The sequence below is a fragment of the Gavialis gangeticus genome, unplaced genomic scaffold (assembly GCF_001723915.1).
Source record: "Gavialis gangeticus isolate Ggan-Ray unplaced genomic scaffold, GavGan_comp1, whole genome shotgun sequence".
Taxonomy (NCBI): domain Eukaryota; kingdom Metazoa; phylum Chordata; order Crocodylia; family Gavialidae; genus Gavialis; species Gavialis gangeticus.
This window is the reverse complement of record NW_017729029.1, coordinates 31,273,941-31,293,354: the sequence shown is the minus strand read 5'-3', so window position 1 is coordinate 31,293,354 and position 19,414 is coordinate 31,273,941. Positions and strand designations below refer to the sequence as shown.

At 39.5% G+C, this 19,414-nt stretch overlaps 1 protein-coding gene across 1 annotated transcript in view; it reads right to left on the bottom strand.

Annotated features, from left to right (window-relative positions):
* POF1B (premature ovarian failure, 1B) overlaps positions 1-19,411 on the bottom strand; it is a gene marked incomplete at its 5' end in the record, with an annotated part of 44,523 nt that extends 25,112 nt beyond the window's left edge. Inside the window, 4 exons of the mRNA XM_019521026.1 lie at positions 3,199-3,387; positions 4,755-4,856; positions 8,743-8,823; positions 19,280-19,411. Of these exons, the coding sequence (XP_019376571.1) occupies positions 3,199-3,387; positions 4,755-4,856; positions 8,743-8,823; positions 19,280-19,411 (504 nt within the window). The remainder of the gene's footprint in view (positions 1-3,198; positions 3,388-4,754; positions 4,857-8,742; positions 8,824-19,279) is intronic.
* Positions 19,412-19,414: the final 3 nt, after the last annotated feature.

The following is a 19,414-nucleotide window of genomic DNA, read 5'->3' as shown; positions in this document are numbered from 1 at the left end:
TCCAGAGGGGTGGCACCCAGGTTGCCCTGGCATAAGCATGAGATTCCCCACTGCAAAGCTATGCACATATTACTGTGTCGTCATTGCTTCTGTATGCTCCTACATGTGTCTGCAAGTGTATCAGGCTAGGCTAGACGTTCATGTGTAGCACTACGAAGAGCCTCAGATGAATAATTCTGGTATAAATAAATTAAAAGAATCTAGACTCCCTCTCCCATGAGCTCCACCTTTGTGATAACTTATGAAATGCAAAACCCACACTTCTCCTATCAAAGCTGAAGCAAAATGTTAGGTGCTCTGTTTCAGACTTACCTTCTCTCCAATTCAATCTTTGTGCCATAAGTGATATATCTGGCACTTACTCACAGATAGGCATTTCGTTTCCTGGGCACATAACTGTGCATTCATACAAGACTATGTATGCGCATACCTGACTGCAGTCCCAGAGACAAAGGATGGAGAAATTTTTCCAAGCAGTTTGGAAGTTTTGGAGTTTTTTTTCAGATGGTCTGGAAAAAAGCACGAAGTTGGAGCACTAGGAGACAAGAGAAGTCTCAAGAAAATCTCAGGGAAGGAACTGGAGAGGAGATAGGGAGAAAAAAAAATTAAGAACAGAGGAGCAAGACTGATATATGAAGCGTTTTTAAATTAAGCAGGGAAGTCCACCAGTACAGAATTTGTGGAAGGAATAGGGAGAAATTAGACATAAGAAAGGAAATCTCTTTATCTGCACTTCTCCAAGCAAAATCATATTAGCAGAAGTATCTACAGTACAATGTAAGGAATTCTGTTACAAAGTTTGAGGAAATTACTGTCACACTAAGGGTGGCATTCTGTATTTCCCTCTGATTGTCTAAGTGGCAGATTCTGTTCCCTGGCAGTGTGGAGAAAGTATGGGCATACACAGTTTGTGCACAGAATTAGTGTGTTCAGGAGACATACATGGCTATAGGCACTGTACACCCTTGTGAGGCATGCTGATAGCTATAGTACAAAAAAGTGTAGGCAGCCCAAAACTACGATGGGAGAGAGGAGAGAAGACCACTTTACCAAATTATAGCTGAGTGAGGGCACTCTTCTGGAAACACAGGGCTCCTATACATGTGCAGGAAGGCTGCTCCAATGTGTTGTAATTACAGCGTGTTGGAGCAGACTTGATTAATTGAGTCTCCTGGAGCATGGCAATTACCAAGCTCCAGCAGACTCCAGTGCCACATGCATTAGCATCCCCACACTGAAAAATGGTGGTGGGGCACTTTAAATTAAAGCTGGTTTGATAAGTGCCCCACCACCATTTTTCAGCATGGGAATGCTGATACATGTGACACTTACTTAGTGTGGCTCTTGGAGCTGAGCTAAATAAAGTGCCTCCCCTACCTCCTAGGGCACATTTATACATGCCCAGTTTCCAGGCCCCCTTTCCCACAGTGTGCTTGAACTTGCATCTCTCTGACTTCCTAGCACAGCACTCTAACCACCACACCACAGATCAAGCCTTACCCATATACTTTTACAGGAGTTTTCTTTGATACTACCTCCACCCCTCTCCCCAGGCAACCGAGAGAGAGATGCGGGCCCAAGTGGAAGAAAGCAAGCTAGAGGAAGTATAACTCAACAAGCCAGCACAGGCCATGGATTTCAGCCTAGAGCCTGCTCCCAGTGAGGCAAAAACTGCTTTCTGTCCATCTTTTCCAATAACTATTCAATGCAAGGCACGATGGCTCATCCTCAAAAGAAGCACTGGGGAGAGGCATATCTAAAATGGTCATTAGAGTACTGTGATGAGATATCAGAAAGACAGAGGTTTTAAACTTCTTCAATCGGAGGTCACCTGGAACCTATGTCTCCAGCTTTCTGGATAGTGTCCTGATCACTCAGCTACTGGGGTTAAACATACAGGAGTGCCCTTCTCCTCTATCATTTTGTTTCCAAGACTTGATCTCAGACATGTGCATACATAGTCTTCTCAGCATGCATAGTCAAGAAATGAAATTCCTACTTGTACACAAGTGCCAAACATGCCCCAAGACAATTAAAAATCTGCCCCTTAGATAACAAAAAAATGGAAATAGTGCTAAAAAGACTGGCTTGACATCACACACTAACTGATAACAGCCAAAAAAGCCACCTTAGAGGATACTGTGCACTGCTAAGACTACATACAGGTAAACAGATTCGCTTATGAGAGTACCGCAACAGGAAGACCATACACAAACATCTTACTTCTGAGAAAAAGGTAGTAAATTCCCACAAAATGTAAAAGGAGGCATGAATAAGCCTATGTACCACACTTTCTGAAAACAAAGTAATCTTCTGAGACAGGATAAGTTTTCTGGTCTTTTCTGTTTTAGATGGAATAGGCCTAAGAGTCAAATTTCCAACTACTGCTTAGTAAATGTGTTTCTAGAGTAACTGTCAATTTGACAAGTGCAATGGTCAAACACACAGTTTTGGACAGCATGGGTTTTGGTTTAAAATTACCCTCAAAATGCCATAAACAGGATATAGGGAAAACATATGTAAAATCATCATCTCTATCTGCCAGTGACATGATCATAAAGCTACCGAGTAGTTTTGAAATGTATTTTGTCTGCACTCCAGCCAAAAAATCTCCTTCCGCTTAGGCCCCTTAAAATATATACAGCTGGCTCAATAAGCCCACAAGTGTGCACTTTGACAACTCTGAACAAATCACAAAAGAATCACACTATGCTGAGATTGCAAAAAAAGGGAAAGTTGTCATTGTTCAGCAGTAAAACACATACATACACATTTTGTTTATTTATTTTGTGCATTTTTCAAGAGGAGGTAAGGAACTTAAAAATCACCACATCACATTATTTAGACAGAGCACTTCAAAGAGAAACAACCTAGAACACAACTTCTCTGTAAAGCACTATCCTATATTATAAAATAAGACAAAAGGTCCTCTGGAGCCTAGTAGCAGTTTCTATAGCCAATGGCACAGAAGACATGACATGGTCAGCATCATGTCCAACTGTCCTAGCTTCTGCAGCCTGAATGACCCATTTACAGCAGGGACAACTGGGGGTGGACTGTGGCACAGTTCTGAAGCTGCTGTTTGAACTTTTGAATCTAGAAATGTAGCAAGGTATCTTAACCTTTTTGAAACCATACCCCTCAAGGTCATAATAACATATTATGAAAAGAAAAATACTTAGTAGAAGCTTTTCTTACCGGCTCACATGTCTGGACAGTTACCCTGCTCCTTTCTCTACTATCACCACACTCAAGGATTGGGATTATTTCACAGGAACTACCAGTTTGGGTTTGTTGGCACTGCTGAGTGATTTGTGACTGTTCAGTTTGCTGGCATGTCTGGGGAACATGGCACTGGTTAGATTGCAGAGGAATTTGGTAGGAAACCTGGTATATAAAAACAAAAAAAAACAAACAAACAAAAAAAACCAAAAAAAAAAAAACCAAACAAGAATTCAAGATTACTTTACACCAAGAACCACTCTCTACGCAGTATAGAAGTACTGTACACATAAATAAAATATATATTTTACATGGAAAGACCTAAAAATCATAGTTTATATTGACTACTGCCTTTTCAAATAGTTGAATTAAGCTGACAAATGTGCCTTTATAAACACATTTAAACAAACAAAAAAGGCTCAACTGAAATGCGAAATGCAATTTTTAGCATTCGTTTTGCTGGTCTCAACATGGACTATACATAGGTTGGAATTTTGGGGCTTTTTGATTTTTTTTTTTCCCACTACACATTTCAAGGGTCTGTTTTCTCAGTTCAGTCTGTTCTCAGAAGTGCCCTTTCCTTGACCTCTTTTTTCTTGTTTTCCTCCTAGACCGTGACTGGCCAATGACAGGGGGAAAGGTTTGCTCCTCACCTCCTTCTACACTGCAGAGTTTCAAAAATTAGAACTCACAGAATCAGAAAACTAGGCTGGAAAAGACCCCAAAAAGCCACTTTGTCCAAAGGTTCCCAAATTTCTTTCTTATTGCATACCTCCTTCCAGATTTACCAGCTGTGTACCCCTACAAGATAAAATTTGTATCTTAACCCTTTAAAATGTCAATTATTATTATAATGAAAATTAAAATCTGCCATTACACAATTTCTCTCTTGTACCCCTCCCCCCAGAGATGTCTTGCGTACCCCTGCGGGTATACATTTTGGGAACCCCTGATCTAATCCAACCCCCTGCTCCAAGGCAAGTTTATCCGTATCCAAATCATCCCATACAAGAGCTCATCTAACCTATTCTTAAAACATCGAAGAATGAAGATCCCACAGCTTTTCTAGGAGACAATAGAGTAATTTGGGTACAGATTCAGAGACAGTGTCAGAATAGCAACCTCTAGGGAGCCTATGCCCGCACCGTCACCTGTGTTGGGGGAGCTCAGACGAGGGCAACACTACCCATGCCACTGCCTCAGACTGCAGTAATCTGTTCCAATGTTTGACTACCCTCATTTTCCAATTACGGACAAGCTAGGGGGGTCTATCACTACAAATGTGTGCTTACTAAGGTGAATTTTAAAACGGAAGTTTTAGGGCAAAAAACACAGTTAAACGTGCCAAACCCTGCTCATCTCACTCATAAAAGTACCTCCATCAACTTCAAGTTTTTAACCTGATTTTATACAAAAAGCTATCAGATTGGACATTAATGCCATAAAAAGCAAAAACTTGAGACAACTGTAGAACATAACAATTTTATTGCAAAACAGCTAAGTACACACAAACAAAACAAAAAATTGCCTACCTTTTGGGGATTTAACAATTCGTATTTTCTTATGGTCTTTTCATAAATAACATTATTTCCTGGGCAAAAGCTTCCTCCTCTCAGAAACGGAGACAATGGCTCCTGTATAGTAGGTAAGAAAAAAAAACCCACCACAAAACATTAATATACCATCTTCCTGGCTATGCCACACATACATTTGGCCCATTATGAATTAGTACCCTGCAGACTGAAAAAAGGTTTTATTTAGGTATGACACAGGACTGCATACATTGAAAAAAATAAGATATACTAATAAAAAAAACTCAAGAGCTTGAGTACTTCTGATCAGCAGTAGCTCCAGAATGTATATAAGCCCTATAGATAGACATAGTGCATATGCACTGTGGACATAAAGGGCAGGTCCCATCTACCATGCCATATTCCTCAACTGCACGAGAAAGGAAGAATGAAAAGTAGACTGCAAAATGAGCATGTGGACATTAGATCTCAAAGTAACTTCTCTGTTTCCTTTGCGTAAGTGACCATAGACACATTCCACTGTGGACAACCATAAAGAAAAGACCAGTCCATTTGGAAACAAAATCTCAGTCTCACCAAAGAATAGAGATTTGAGACACTGTTTTATCAACAACAACAACAACAAAAAAAGTGATCTAGAAACTTTAGAAACTATACAACTTCTTGTGAATTTGTGAAGAGAATTTCAGGCAGCCACTTCATAAAATTTCTGTGATGGATACATTTTTCAGTCGTGACTTGAAGCTTACTTTGAGCTCTGGTGAAGTGCACCCAACTAGACTAGATTATTTGCAAAGCCTGTTCTCACAGTCTGGAAATCAAAGGCTGTAGGTGGAAACTGTTTACCCTTTATCTGGTCCACAAAGGGCTAAGGAAATTACCTACCTAAGCCGTCAGCGACCTTTCAGGCTGTGGCTTGGATGGACCCAGTTCAGGTAACAAGTTCAGGTCACAAGTGTTTTACTATATGTTGACAGGGAAAGTGGACACTGCACATTCTTCCACATGGTTGTGGCACAGGAAGGCAACTGCTGCCAAAGCCACACATGGCCAAATGACACTGAAGCCCCCCATGTCTATGTGCTGAACCAAATGGCTTCACAGGCTGGATCTGGCCTGCAAACTGTAGGTTGCCGACTCCTGACCCAACTAGTTTTGTCCCTTAAAAAGAAGGAGTAAGCCAAGGCAAATCTTGCATTCAGATATGGAGCAGTACCTCCATCCTGGATGCATGAGGTTTTGAGAAACGTATCACTAGGTGCATACATTGGTTTAGGCAAAACTGAGTAATCAGCTTTTCCAGGAATTTCAGGTGTGTCTATAGAGACCTGCTAATTTTTCTGGGTGAAAAACAATGTGCGGGCATCCATTATAAGAGCCTTGAGCCCTCTTCACCCTTATTTACAAGGTGATAGAGATAAAAAGGTTACTACCATTGACAAATGCTGTGTGGTACATCAGAGATCCAACAACTAAATTCATATGCCAACCTAGGACCAGCTCTCCTATTGCTAGGAATACTTTAGTTATACCTTAAGAATCTGAGTGGGAAAATACTATCTGCCCCTCTCCTGATTAGCCAAAATGGTTAATAAGTACGCTTCAAACTCAGGGCAGTTTGGTCTGCTTCATTTGCAAAAGGTAATCTAGGTCGAACACTATCAATTCCTCATATAGAACTAAGGATCTCATATTATACCACAGGTATGTTTATACCACAACAATTCAAAATCTAAATCCAGGAAACTGTCATGTGAAGACTCTCTGGGATTACCCTTATGTACATATAATTAAGCAAAAGAGGAAATAATGTTAAATTTGAGTTCCACACCAAGATAGATTGAATTCATGAAAGCAGCTCAGTTTCACTGAAATTGAAGACTCATTAATTTCAATGGATCAAGCCTTGTCCCCATACACCAAGTTCTCTATTTTATTATTGTTATAATATAAATTGTGCATCAGAATACAAGCAATCTGAACTGTCTGATCAATTCCAGAGGACAGAGACAGACTGGTACTGACCTACAACAAGATTAACAAGTCAGTTATTCAAACAGAGCAAAAATATGCTGGAGAAAGGACATTATATACAACATGGTAAGATGCTGTCTCTGCATAAGAATATCTTATTTCATTTCTTTTTTATTGTCTGATAAGCATTAATGGCATCAAAGGGAAAGGAGGGGGAAGAGATCAAACACCTCAGAGGGTCCATGTACACACTGGACACTGAAAAGTTTCCTTGAGTGTACAAATCATAATGCAGTATTCAACTACATTTAAAAAGTTATCAGAGTTCAAACTTACAATATCTATTGCTTCCTCACCTAGGACAAATAATCTATTTTCCTTTGAGGTAGACCTGTTAAACAGGAGAATTGTACCTTTCAATAAATCTATCAGAAGAGCTGCATAAAACGGCTTAAAAATCTTAGTGCTAAGAAAGTATCTTGCATGTTTTGCAACTATAAATACACTATCTGTGCAAAGTTCTTTCTGTTTACAAAACATGTTTCATAAACTGATACAGAAAGCAAGAACATTTTACCTGCATCTCTTGGCATTCACATCAAATTCCAGCTTAATTGCCTGAATAAAGATTCTAGAGTTATATAATTCTGAAGCTTAGGCTAAAGCCAGCAACACTTCTCCCCACCATCACCCTCCCCCCACACCTCCTGCTAATTTTAATAGCTTTACAAGCCATAAAACTTGGGTCTGCATCATGATCCATCAAATAACATGAGCCATCAAATAACAGCAGGGTGGACAAACTGGATATAGGTGACAGAAATACAGGGTCTTCATAAAGTCCTTGTGCACTTTTAAACTTTAATAACTTAGGTTGTGTACAACAACTTTATGAAGACCCTGTATTATGCAACAGGAGAGTATAAGTGAAGCTGAACGGAAAAGTCAGCAAGATGTGTACATTCTTCACTATTGTACGGAGCGGAGACATGGCCCTTGAAGAAAACTCAAGAAAGGAAATGGAATGTGACAGATAAGAATGCTCCAATGGATGTGTGGAGCAATGAGGAGGGATAAAGTAAGGAATGCTTACATCTGAGGATCAGTGAAGGCAGTGGAGGCATCTAAGAAAAGTACAAAAGAGAAGACTGGCATGGTATGGTCATGTTCAAAGGAGTCTGGAAGAATACATGGGAAAAGAAGTTATCAGAATGACATTACCAGGGCAAAAGGGAAAAGGAAGACTGAAGATGAGATGGACAGATATAGTGGAGAGGGACATGAGAGGAGGAGTTGAAAGAAGATATGCATGAGCAAAGTTAGTGGAGAGCCAGGATCCACAACAGCGACCCCATTTAGACAGGACAAGTAAGGGAAGATGATGACAAGCCATAAAACTGTTCTAGAAATCTAAATATGGGAAAATGTAAGATCTGTGTGTCAAGGTCCAAATATTTCCATGATATTCTAAACCATATGTTACAAGTTCCATAAGTGAACAATACATATTCCAATAACAAATAGAATTACCATGAATAGAACATATCATGGGAGATGAGAATCAAGTTTCATATTGTTAGTTTTAAATGTTTTAACCTAAAAAGTTTTTACCAAGGATTGTGTCATAGAAGATTAACTTGGACAGATATGTTTTCAAAGCCTTTTGTATACAACTGCCCTCCTGTAGCTGGGAGCAAAGCAGCTGTCCCTAATCCTAGATAATGTCCTTTTATACAACCATAGTCAAGAACTCATCCCTGACAGAAGCAATGTTTATACTACCTTAAATAGATCTGACTATAGAGACAGATCCTGGGAGGTGCTTAGTACCTCCAATTCCTGTTGATTTCAGTTTTCAATATTTACATCTAAATTTACAGAATCATGCCCAAGGCCATGAGAATTTAAGATGCTCGAAACATAACAAGGAGTTACTCAACATTTCAGAAGACCAGGCATTTGGAGAGTGAGAAACATGAAACATACCATTCCAGTTTTTATGCAATTTTCCTACCTGGTCAGGATTCTCTATTATAATCCTCCGAACAGTACCCTGTGAACAGGGAGATATTTTTATGTTTGGAGACTGGATTTCCTATAAGAAAGAAGAAAATAAAAAGAATCAGCAATTACTACTATTTACTCTAAGGTCTTTGGTATGATCCTAAATACCCCAACTTTTAAACATTTCCAAATTTACACAGAAAGACGTGTACTAAAAATCAGCTATAAATGTATTTTGAAATGAAAAGAAGAAATCTTTAGAAATACTTTAAGTCATTGCCTAAACTTTAAAAGAAGGGTATCAAACTCATCTGGCCTCCGGGGCAGATACAGACTGCAGAGCTCCTTGTGGCTGGATCTAGACCCAACTAGGTCAGTGGGGCCCTTGAATCAGGGACCAAGAGGGGAGGGGGTTAATGTAGTCATTGCTTACCCCCTGCCAGAACACATATCGCCACGGGTGTTTGGTACCCTGGACTCTGGCAGCAGGCCTTGCCCCAACTCATCCCAACCTCAATTTCCCCGCTTTCCTAGGAGGACTGTGGCTGTAAGCTTGACACCCCCGCTTTAAAAAATTGCTAGAATTGGTTGTACACTATAACCTCATAAATCCAGATACCAAAAATCCAGAATTCTTGAAAATCCAGCACTTTTTAAAAATACATTACAGCAGGGAGTAGCGGTGGCCAGTCCCACAGCAGCAGAGGGGGAAGCTTGCACACAGCGGGTGCCTCCATGTACCACCCTGTGTTGCTGCTCCCCATCCCACTCTCTGGTTTCAAAAATCTGGAATTTTCAAATTTCTGCCAGGTGTTCGGTCCCAAGCATGCTGGATTTATGAGGTTATACTGTAATCTTAGTTTTGAGGTTCCAAAACGAAGAACTTAAAGCCTCTTTAAAGCATCTCAAATTAAACAGCGAAAAACTGAAACACCTAAAGTTACTTTTGGAAATGCAGGTCCATACTTTTTAATGTTATGGAGCATGATATTTATAATAGTAATAATAATAATTATTATTATTATTATTAGATTCTCCCAAGGCTCAGGGGGGTTTATGCTTGGGGGGGAAGGGTTGTTTTTGGGGGGTTTTTTAAGAGGCAAACTTCAAAATAAATAAGTTTTTAGTACTTCATCTTGAGAAATTAATGCATTGGTTAAATAAACTCCACAATAGTAAAAAATAAGCAATTTATTTAAAAATAGGCAACAGGATAATATTTGTTGCTTGCCTGTAGAAAGTATGTAAACAAGAAACATTTGTTAAGCAGCTAAAGACAGACTATGATTAATATAATCAATATTTGATCAGTGAATGGGTTTTGTAGTTTAATAATGTGCAACCAAATCTTCAACTACGGCAAACACACACAGACGCTAAAAAAAAAATGCTAAAAGTCACTTTGGGTGTGTCTACACAAGATGCTAAATGCTCAGTAGACTAATTCTACTGCGCATCAGCACGTCAGGGCAAAAGCTGTGCTAATGTACTAATGCTTAGTAAAATTATTTTACTGCACGTTAGCATCACAAAAAACTCTGTGCTGGTGCTACTGTCCAGTAGTGCTGGTTACTGCTCATTCAGTTAGGACCTGTTATTAGAGGTACTAAACTTAATGCACAGTAACCATAGTGCATTAATGAACATGTAGATGTGCCCTCTTAGGCATGCATCCACATGCGCACGCGTGCACACACACACACACAGTTAAAAAACTTAAAGTGTACCCATTTTGTGTACAGACTTTGGCACTATACATGCCACTCCGACATCACTTAAAGTCTGGCAGGGACTATGTGATATGGACATGTTGCCAACCCAAAGTTAGCAAAACTAATCCACTGGACACTCATGCAATGTACCATTTCTGCTAAGCACAGTGCTTTTAAAATTCATTTACTGCATAAGTTTCCTACAATGCTCAACACCAGAGTACCTATCCTCATCTTCATTAAAGAATTTATCATGACAGAACTATTTTTCTTTTTTGCAGTCAAGAGATGAAGGGCCAGACTTTCAAATGTGGAATCCATTTTCAGATCTAGCAATAATAAATACACAGAGGGGCCCTGGGCTTTAGGACTAGCTACAATAATTTCCCCAGCATATTTTGAAGAGTTGGCTGCAAGAGATACTATTTCATCTGTGAAAATACAGATAATAAACACAAACAATACCGAGTATATTCTAAGACTGGGGGCAGGCATTCAGGGAGGCCTCCATTTTCACTTCAACCTAAAACTCAGGTCTTCCACACAATTAAATTAACCAGTACTTCAGGGCAACTGCACAAGTATCCTAAAATAAAGATATACTTACTGTACGTATTGTACTAAAACACTTCTGTCCTGCTGTTACCCCACATCATGTTTCCACTCATCTTGACCACCACAGCTCATTTTCATGCAGTTCATTACCATTTTTGACCACCTGCACATTTTCCTACACACTACGTAAGACTTTCTTGGCATGTAGTTGTCGAGTTAAATTTGAATAATAATTTCATTTTTCTCTATTATTTCATCTGTACCCAACAAAATGATGGAGATATTCCTTAGCCTCTGTGCCCATGTGCAAAATGGGAATAGAAATTGCAGTAAGTGCTAATTTATCGAGGTAGTTCCTCATGTATTGTCAATCAGTGTAACTGCATTGAAGTCAGAGCTACACCAGTTTTAAACTAGCTGAGGGCATAGTTCACAAATTATTTTTTTATCTATAATATTATGTTGCACTTAAAGTGCTTTTATTTTCTCAATACCTCACTTCTGTGATAAAATGTAGATAAAAATCTATACTTTGCTTAAACAGCAAAATGACAGGAACATAAAAATCCCATACTAGATGGTCACTCTTGGACCATCTGGCCTCATATCTTATTGTAAATTCCTTCACAAGATGGCATAAAACTTTGTAACTTTCAATTATGAATCAAGATGCCAACAAAGGAAGTTTAACTTATCCTTTCAATTGTTTATGTTCACTTTAGTTTGGCAAATATTTCTTTCCATTTCTTTTTCAAGCACTGCACCCCCTAATGGACCCTTAACATTAATGTTGCAGGCCCATGCATGGAATATTATCAAAAAAGTGCCCGTTGAGACCAGCACTACTTTCCCCAACATGCAAAATTCCCAAAGAAATCAGTTTGAAGACTGTTCCTACTACTCTACCACAAAAGGTCCAATCTGCAGACTGCATTCTGTTGTAATCTACAATTGTACTATACTGCAATTTTAAAATTTGGAGACCAAGCATAGGCATTTCCTCTCCTAACCTCTCAGCAACACTAGGAGGTTTTTGTTGCAGTTATTAACCGTACAGAGCATTCAACACTGGATAACAGCCACTGCAAACCATATCGGATCTCCACTTTCGAATGGACACATCTTTGTTGTGATGTAAGGAGCCTACAAAAGATTTTTAATGCTCTTGCAGAAAAAAGATGAATCATAAATTACCCTTAGGAAAAATAAACCAAAGGAAAAAAGAAGTAATCTGACTAAGCATCAATTATAGTAATTAGGGAATTTAAGAGTGAAACACTTGTCATTGGCTTGATTTTTTTGTTGAATTTTTACATAATTTGAGTCAGATCCTGCAAGTTTTAACCATGAAAGTAATCCTACTGAAGTCAGTAAGATTCTTTGCAAAACAAAAGCAAAAAAAAAAGACTATAGAAATTTATATACCATAACCCAGTTTCAAAATTACCTGGACTTCAAACTAAACACCTACAAATTGACATGCTAGTGAACATTTTCTTTATACAGATTCTCTCTCTCAGTATTTCTTGGATTCAAAATAGTTACTTAGCTGCTACCCTTTGAGTCAAGGACTTTCTTTCTGTGTTGTGCTTAGCCCAATAGGATTCTGGTGCATAAGTGGGGCTGGTAGGCCACATATAATATTAACCATAGTGGATGATTAACAGTGACAGAAGATAGGTATCTCTTGATCCAGAGAAGAGTACTGGAGCATGATATGACAGTGTTTAAAAAATTAATGGTAAAAAATCTGCCCAAGCTATAACTATGACGAAATGGGAAACTATACAGCAGTGCGGAACGCCGATTGCCGCATTGCCAAACACACCCATCAGTCACGACTACATAGAGAAGTGAAGCAGTGTGGTGCAGTAAATGATTGTTGCCCATAAAATAGTTTTATTTTGAAATTGCCATTAGTTTCTGAAACCCCCATGTACATTGAAAAATGTATTCTTTTAACAGGCTGGCTTATAAAAGTAAATCTTTTGAAGAGCAGTACAAACCTGCTTAAACTAAATCCTGCTGCCCTTTGGGACAGATGACTCACGCTATTTACAGCTACCTAACTCTGGGAGGGAAACATATAAAATAATTTAGTCAAATACTAATATGCTCTCATAAACATAAATTCATTTCTGAGAAGGCTGGAAGAATAAGATGAAAACCCTCTCTAATCAAAGACTTATATGGGCAGATTTTAGATCCTATGTAGAACTGGATACTTAGAAGTCTGCGAAAATGTTTTACTCATAATATTATTATTATTATTATTTCTCTTTAAGGGTATAGACACACACGTTTGGAGCCACTTCAAGAAGGGAACATTTCAAAGAGGCAGAAGCTGTTGCCTTCCAGTTGTTGTGTGTGAACAAGCCAAGAATAATATGAATGTAACAATGTACATTTACATCATGCCTGGCTTGTTACTCCACACGCAACAAGTTAGACTGCAACATCTACTGCTCTTTAGAAGCACTCTCCTTTTAAAACGGCTCCAAGTACACCAGCATCCATATCCTAAGATATGAAGAAGCTTTTTCACAAACGCTGAGCCCAGTTACAGTACTTTAAATTCACAGCAATACTATTAATTTAAATGTAGTGGTGCTAGCCCTGATCACTCTCTCAAAAGCCCTGTGAAAGGGACAAAATAGGATGAAATTTTTGTAATTTCTCACCGAGATTTTTTCCTAATAGTTGTGCCAGAGGCAGGATCTCTCTGCCCTTTTCCCCAATATGGCAAACTTGCAGTACAGCTAGGCATCACAAACATCTAGGGGACAGACCAGAAGCCAGGACCCTCTATACAAAAATCCTATAACTCCCCATCAGTACCGTCTTGCTACATGGCTTTGCAACTCTAATGGATATGCCCTGTCCAAGGTAGGAAAATGAGTGTACAGGAATGCAACAGAGTTACAGCTAATACTATGTTCTCACCTTAATCTCAGTTTGATGCCTGATTCAGAGACAATCCTCCTTTCTACTCCCCAGCTCCCAAACCTAATCAATAAGATCCTAATCCAGCGGATGTGGGGAGAGGGGAGGGGGTTGGTAGCATTTTGTCAGCATGGGCAGAAGTTTATGACCCAGCCCCCTGCCATGGACCACAAACCTCCACCTCCTGGAGAGCTCAAGCTGCCTGCACTTACCCTCACCACCAATCCCCAGCCTTTCTGCAGCAAGAATAAGCACAGAAACCAGAGCAGCAGAGGGCTATAGAGGAACACACTGCTGATGGAATGGGCAGTAGAGTGAAGATGCATAGCACCTGATCCCCTATGTTTCCCTGGGCCAGATCTAGCTCACAGGCTGTAGGTTGTTGCCCCTGCTAGAGCAACTTCTGCAATATTGAAGAGGAGGAATATGCTGCAGTGGAGGTAACTGAGTTACTTTCATGAAGAAGTAGAGGTTAGCAGGGTTGATGCAATGCTTGCATGGATTTCACTGGTGTAACTGAGCTCTCTGGATTTGCAAGAATGCAATGAAGAGCAGATTTGTTCAAAAGCCACTTCAAAATGTGAATTACCAGGTAAAAAGATTATGCAGTTTTCCCCTCTTTCTCTTTAAGATGTTCTAGGATGACAACAGGGATTATTATTATTTTTAATACAATCCTTCGATAGTACTACTCAGCCCCAGGATCAAAAAAACCCCCTGCACTGCAAAGTAGCAGCACAGGGAATGCCTGCATGGTGTGGCATGTTGCACTGCAAATGGGTCTGTGGTGCTGCATGCCACATGTCTGCGCTCATCAGGACACACCTTTTATGTCTTCACAATACAAAAGTGACATCTTCCAAGCAGAAATTGAATAAAGAATTTAAAAGTCTAAACAGCAAGGCTTAAATGAATGTGCTGTACATGTAGATACTTTTTCCTATATTTTTATAAGATTTATTATACCAGCTTGCATCATTCATGCATATTATCAATAATCCAAATCTAAAAAAAAAAAAATGGTTAAATATTCAACAAACTTGTTAATATATCTGAGGGGGTATTAAACTCATCTGGCTTTGCAGGTCAGATGAGAGGTATAGGGCTGGTCTACAGGCCAAATCAGGCCCACAGATAGGTCCCACATGTTGGATCCAACATATAGGGCTGCATGAAGCGCATGTGCCTACTTCAGCCTCACGCGCCACATGCAACCTATACTGGCCCCAGCCCCACTTACTGCATGCAGCAGGCAGGGTTGGTCCAGGGAACATGCCGCATGCAGCGCTCATGCCACACTGGCTCCGTGTGCGAGATCCAGCCCATGGGGCTTATCTGTGGACCCAATCTGGATTGCCACCAGATCTGGCATGCAAAGCTAGTCTGGCACAGGCACTGCATTCAACATGCCCCCTTGACCAGTCCACTGCATGCAACTTCAACTTTAACTGATGCTTCTTCCAGCTAGCCAGGCAAAAATTAAACACTAAAAATTGAGCTGCTCTGTGTTTCTTCAGGGATATTTTTTAAAATAAATAATTAGCAGTGTAACAAGCAAAGAAAAATTCTGAATGTTTGCAGACAGGTTCTGTAAATGCCAGTGTATACAGGTATCTTTACTCATGAAAGTAGTCCCGCGGCAGTTATGTCCTAACACTGGACTCTAACATACTTTTAATTAGTCTCTATATTAAAAGATTTGGTACAAATAAATAAATAAATACATAAATGAGAGTTTATATGCTTCAGCATGAAAAAACAATAATGATATTCCATCCAATTCATCTCCAGTATTTATGGACATATCAATAACAAAGCTAACACTGTACAAACAGCTATAAAGAAACCTTCAAAAGACTGGCATAAGAGTCTGTAACAAATTGGTTCCAGTGAAGACTTTACTAAAGACCAGGTTACCCCTGGAATTAGTCCATATTAAAAGCACTGTAGATTATATATGTGGTGAGGCAGCTGAAATCTGTCCATTCTTCAGAACACCCATCTAATATTGTGTGGGATACCTGTCAATGATCAGGTAAAGTACAAAAAGGGTCTCCTTTTACTCCTGTGTAGGTTTATCTTGTACTCCAAATAAAAATATTCGTCAGCTATTAAATTCTATAGAAACACAGATTCTGACCAGAAAAAGACCAGCAAAATCAAACATTTACCCCTGAAATACTAGAATCCTTTTTTATCATACTTTTTCTTTTTTAAAAACATGTAATTTCTACCCATAACTAAATCAAAATGAGGCAGAATTCTGTAGAAAAACACACCATAATGCACAAGTATATATATACACAAGTACATGCTAGAAAATCATGACATTTGATACTTGCTCCTGCAAAGACTGACACAGGGCTGAAATCTACAGCACTTTCCCAGAAAAATTCCAGGGAAGTTAGAGTGCCCGAGTAAAACTAGTAAAATCAATCGCATAGAATTAAAAAAAAAAGTACAGATTTATGTTTTAACTTGGACAATTAAAGATGTGTTCCATGTCAAACTTCCTAAACAAGAGGATGTCCAAAAACATATTTAAAATCAAATACTATGAGCCTTGCACAGCAAAAATGTGAGCTACAGGTATGTAGCATCATGTATAAATTCATGCCACTGTTCATAATGCACTCTGCTTTCCACAGTTTTGAGGAGCCCTGTTTCAAGAGCTAGGACAGCCGTTTTATGCCAGTGCAAGTGGAGTTGCATGAGGACAAAACAAAACAATTACAAGTTAGACAGAATAACTCCATTATTGTGAACATTTTACTTTCAGTAACATAAAAGCACCACAGCTAAACAAGGAAACTTGGTTATTTCATTATCAGGCTGTGTTCCCTGCCTGATCTTCTGCTCTACTTTCTGCTTCCTTCCCTGTATTTCTTTCCCAATCTGTTATTTTCCTTCTGCTCCCTGCCCTATCTGCCACTCCCTGCTCCCTCTGATCTGCCTTGTACCACGCACAGAGGTTGCGGGTACCATTTGTGACACCTGTGCTGCAGGCTGCCCGCTCCCACATTCCCCCCCCCCTTTATATTGGTTTAACTCAATATTAATTCAACATCTTTCCTCTGCCCTGTGACTTTATTTAAGACTTTTTGTTCTTCATCTGTTCTGCTGCTGTTTTAGTTGCCGTTTCTAGAAACCAGGCTAATGTGACATCCTGCTGCACGATTTTCAGCTCTAAGCAGAATTTCTTAAACTTATATTTATATTGCAGTTTAACTATGTTTCTTGTAAAACTGCACTAAAACTGGTTCAGGGAGGAGAGTCAGTATTTTGCCCTATTCTTTCTTGAATATTAAAATTTTCATATCAAAATAAACAAGGCCCAAACAAGAAGACAATAAAAGAGGTACCCAACAATAAAGAAGACTAGGGGCAGAGGCAATACAGAATTCCACATACCTTTCCCACCTTCTGACTGCCATGTCCCTAGCCTGCTTCCACTGAAATTAGTGGGAGTCTAGGTATGAGAGGGAAAACTTAATTCAAGAACAAATCTTGCAGTGGTTATTCAGATTTTACAGCCAGAGTCCTGATGAAGGCATATTGCTATTGGTTTCTTCTGATTTCTAACCCCAGTTGCTGCTTTTGTATGTTCTGCTAGAGATCTGGACTATTTACCTTACTGTACATCAATCTCAATTTAGATTCCCTGGTGGACTCGTGATTCTTCAAATCCTTATTTGACTGAAACGCACTGTGGCAAGTGTGCTTGAAGTAATTTATAAAGATACCAGAGCCCTACACACACAATACCCTGAATCCACAAAACATGTATGTACATAATGCTTAGATTTAACTGTGGGTTGTTTTATTGACTTCCAAGGGACTGCTCAGTTGCTAGAAGTTAAGTTCACCTATGTAATATTTGGACCATTTAATGACAGGTAAACATAACAAGATACCTTTTGCATTTCTTTTTCTTTCTTTCTTTACTTTTTACTAGAAGCAATATGCTTTAACCAAAACACTTAAATTCAGTACTTGAAGAAGCTCTAGTCTAGTTCTGAACCTGACATCCCAGACATCTCTCTGCTCAACTGTATCTTACAGAAACATTTTCTTTTTTACAGAAAAATGCAGACACAGAATTTTAAAAGTTTGCTGGGACAATGTGAAACAGAGAGAAAAGGTTGCAACAGGGTAGAATCATCTGCAGGGTTTTGCTGGTTTTCAATTTAAGCCTTATACAGTAATAGATTAGAATTAGTAAAGAAATGTCATTCATGTAAGAGAGAATAATAATAATAATAATAATAATAATAATAATAATTAAAAAAAGCACACACTCCAGATTAAGAAAAACCAATATTGTGACAGAAAACTTCATGCATTCATAAAAAATGCTAGTTACATCTTCTTTCAGTTACACCCTACTTTAAAGATTAAATATATTATACTTTTATCTCTAATGTATCATGGTGTAACTACTATAATAAAAATTACTATCAGAACATAGAAACATATCTTAAAATACTAGTTGGTTTTGAGTTCACCAGCTTTTCAGGTGTACCTATCCTTCTCCTCCATAATGTAGCCTCCCTCTTAACAGCCCCCAAGCATTTATTCCTTTCACCTGACCAAAAGAAATTACAGTTTATAAAAGAAATAATCTGCCGGAGAGAAGAAAGAAAACTACCAAGACACACAACAAAGCAGTTGTATACCTCATATTTGCATTAGAGCTTGGCAAATAGTGGATGTTATGGTTCACTGAACAACCAAACTGAATCATCTAGTGTTTTCTTACATGCAAAGGAACCGGACTGCTTTGTTACAAACAGTTTAATAATCAGTTTGAACTGGCAGGTGGGAGGGTGTTTTGGTTTTGAAAGGTGTTTCCAGGGAAGAAATGCAGCACTCTAGAGCTCTTGGTCTGATAAAAGATATCATTTCTGAACCAACTAAGAAACTGCAAACAATTATTAGGTGTGTGTGGGGGGGAGGGGGGAGGTTGTTGGTTTTTTGCAATTTCTTAGTTGGTCTCATAAAGGTATAGTCTCTGAACCAAGAGTGCTAGAGTTTTGCATTTCTTTTTTGCCTCAGACCAACTCGGCTACCAAATACATCCCTTTCCACGGGAAGGCCGTTTCAAAAGGTAAAGTCATGTGGAAGAAAACAAAACCCGCTCCGTTTTGAAAGCCTCAAAACAAAACACTTGGACCTTTCTCCCTGTTCCCAGCCCCCTCCCCCCAGAAACAAGTTTGGCAAAACGGAGGCAAGTTGCCTCCACATGTGGATGCCGCCAAACCTGCCGAGCCCCGGGCCCACAGGGCGGCTCGGGCCAAGCTGCCCCTGCCCCGAGCCGTGCCGGGTCGCGGCGCCTACCTGCGGCGGGTCGCAGCTGGAGATGACGTGCTGGCAGCCGGGCGTGCAGACGGGCGGGGAGGCGGCGCAGGGGGAGCAGGCGGGCGGCTCCAGCACCTGCGACACCCGCCGGCGGCAGCCCGGCCCGTAGGTGCG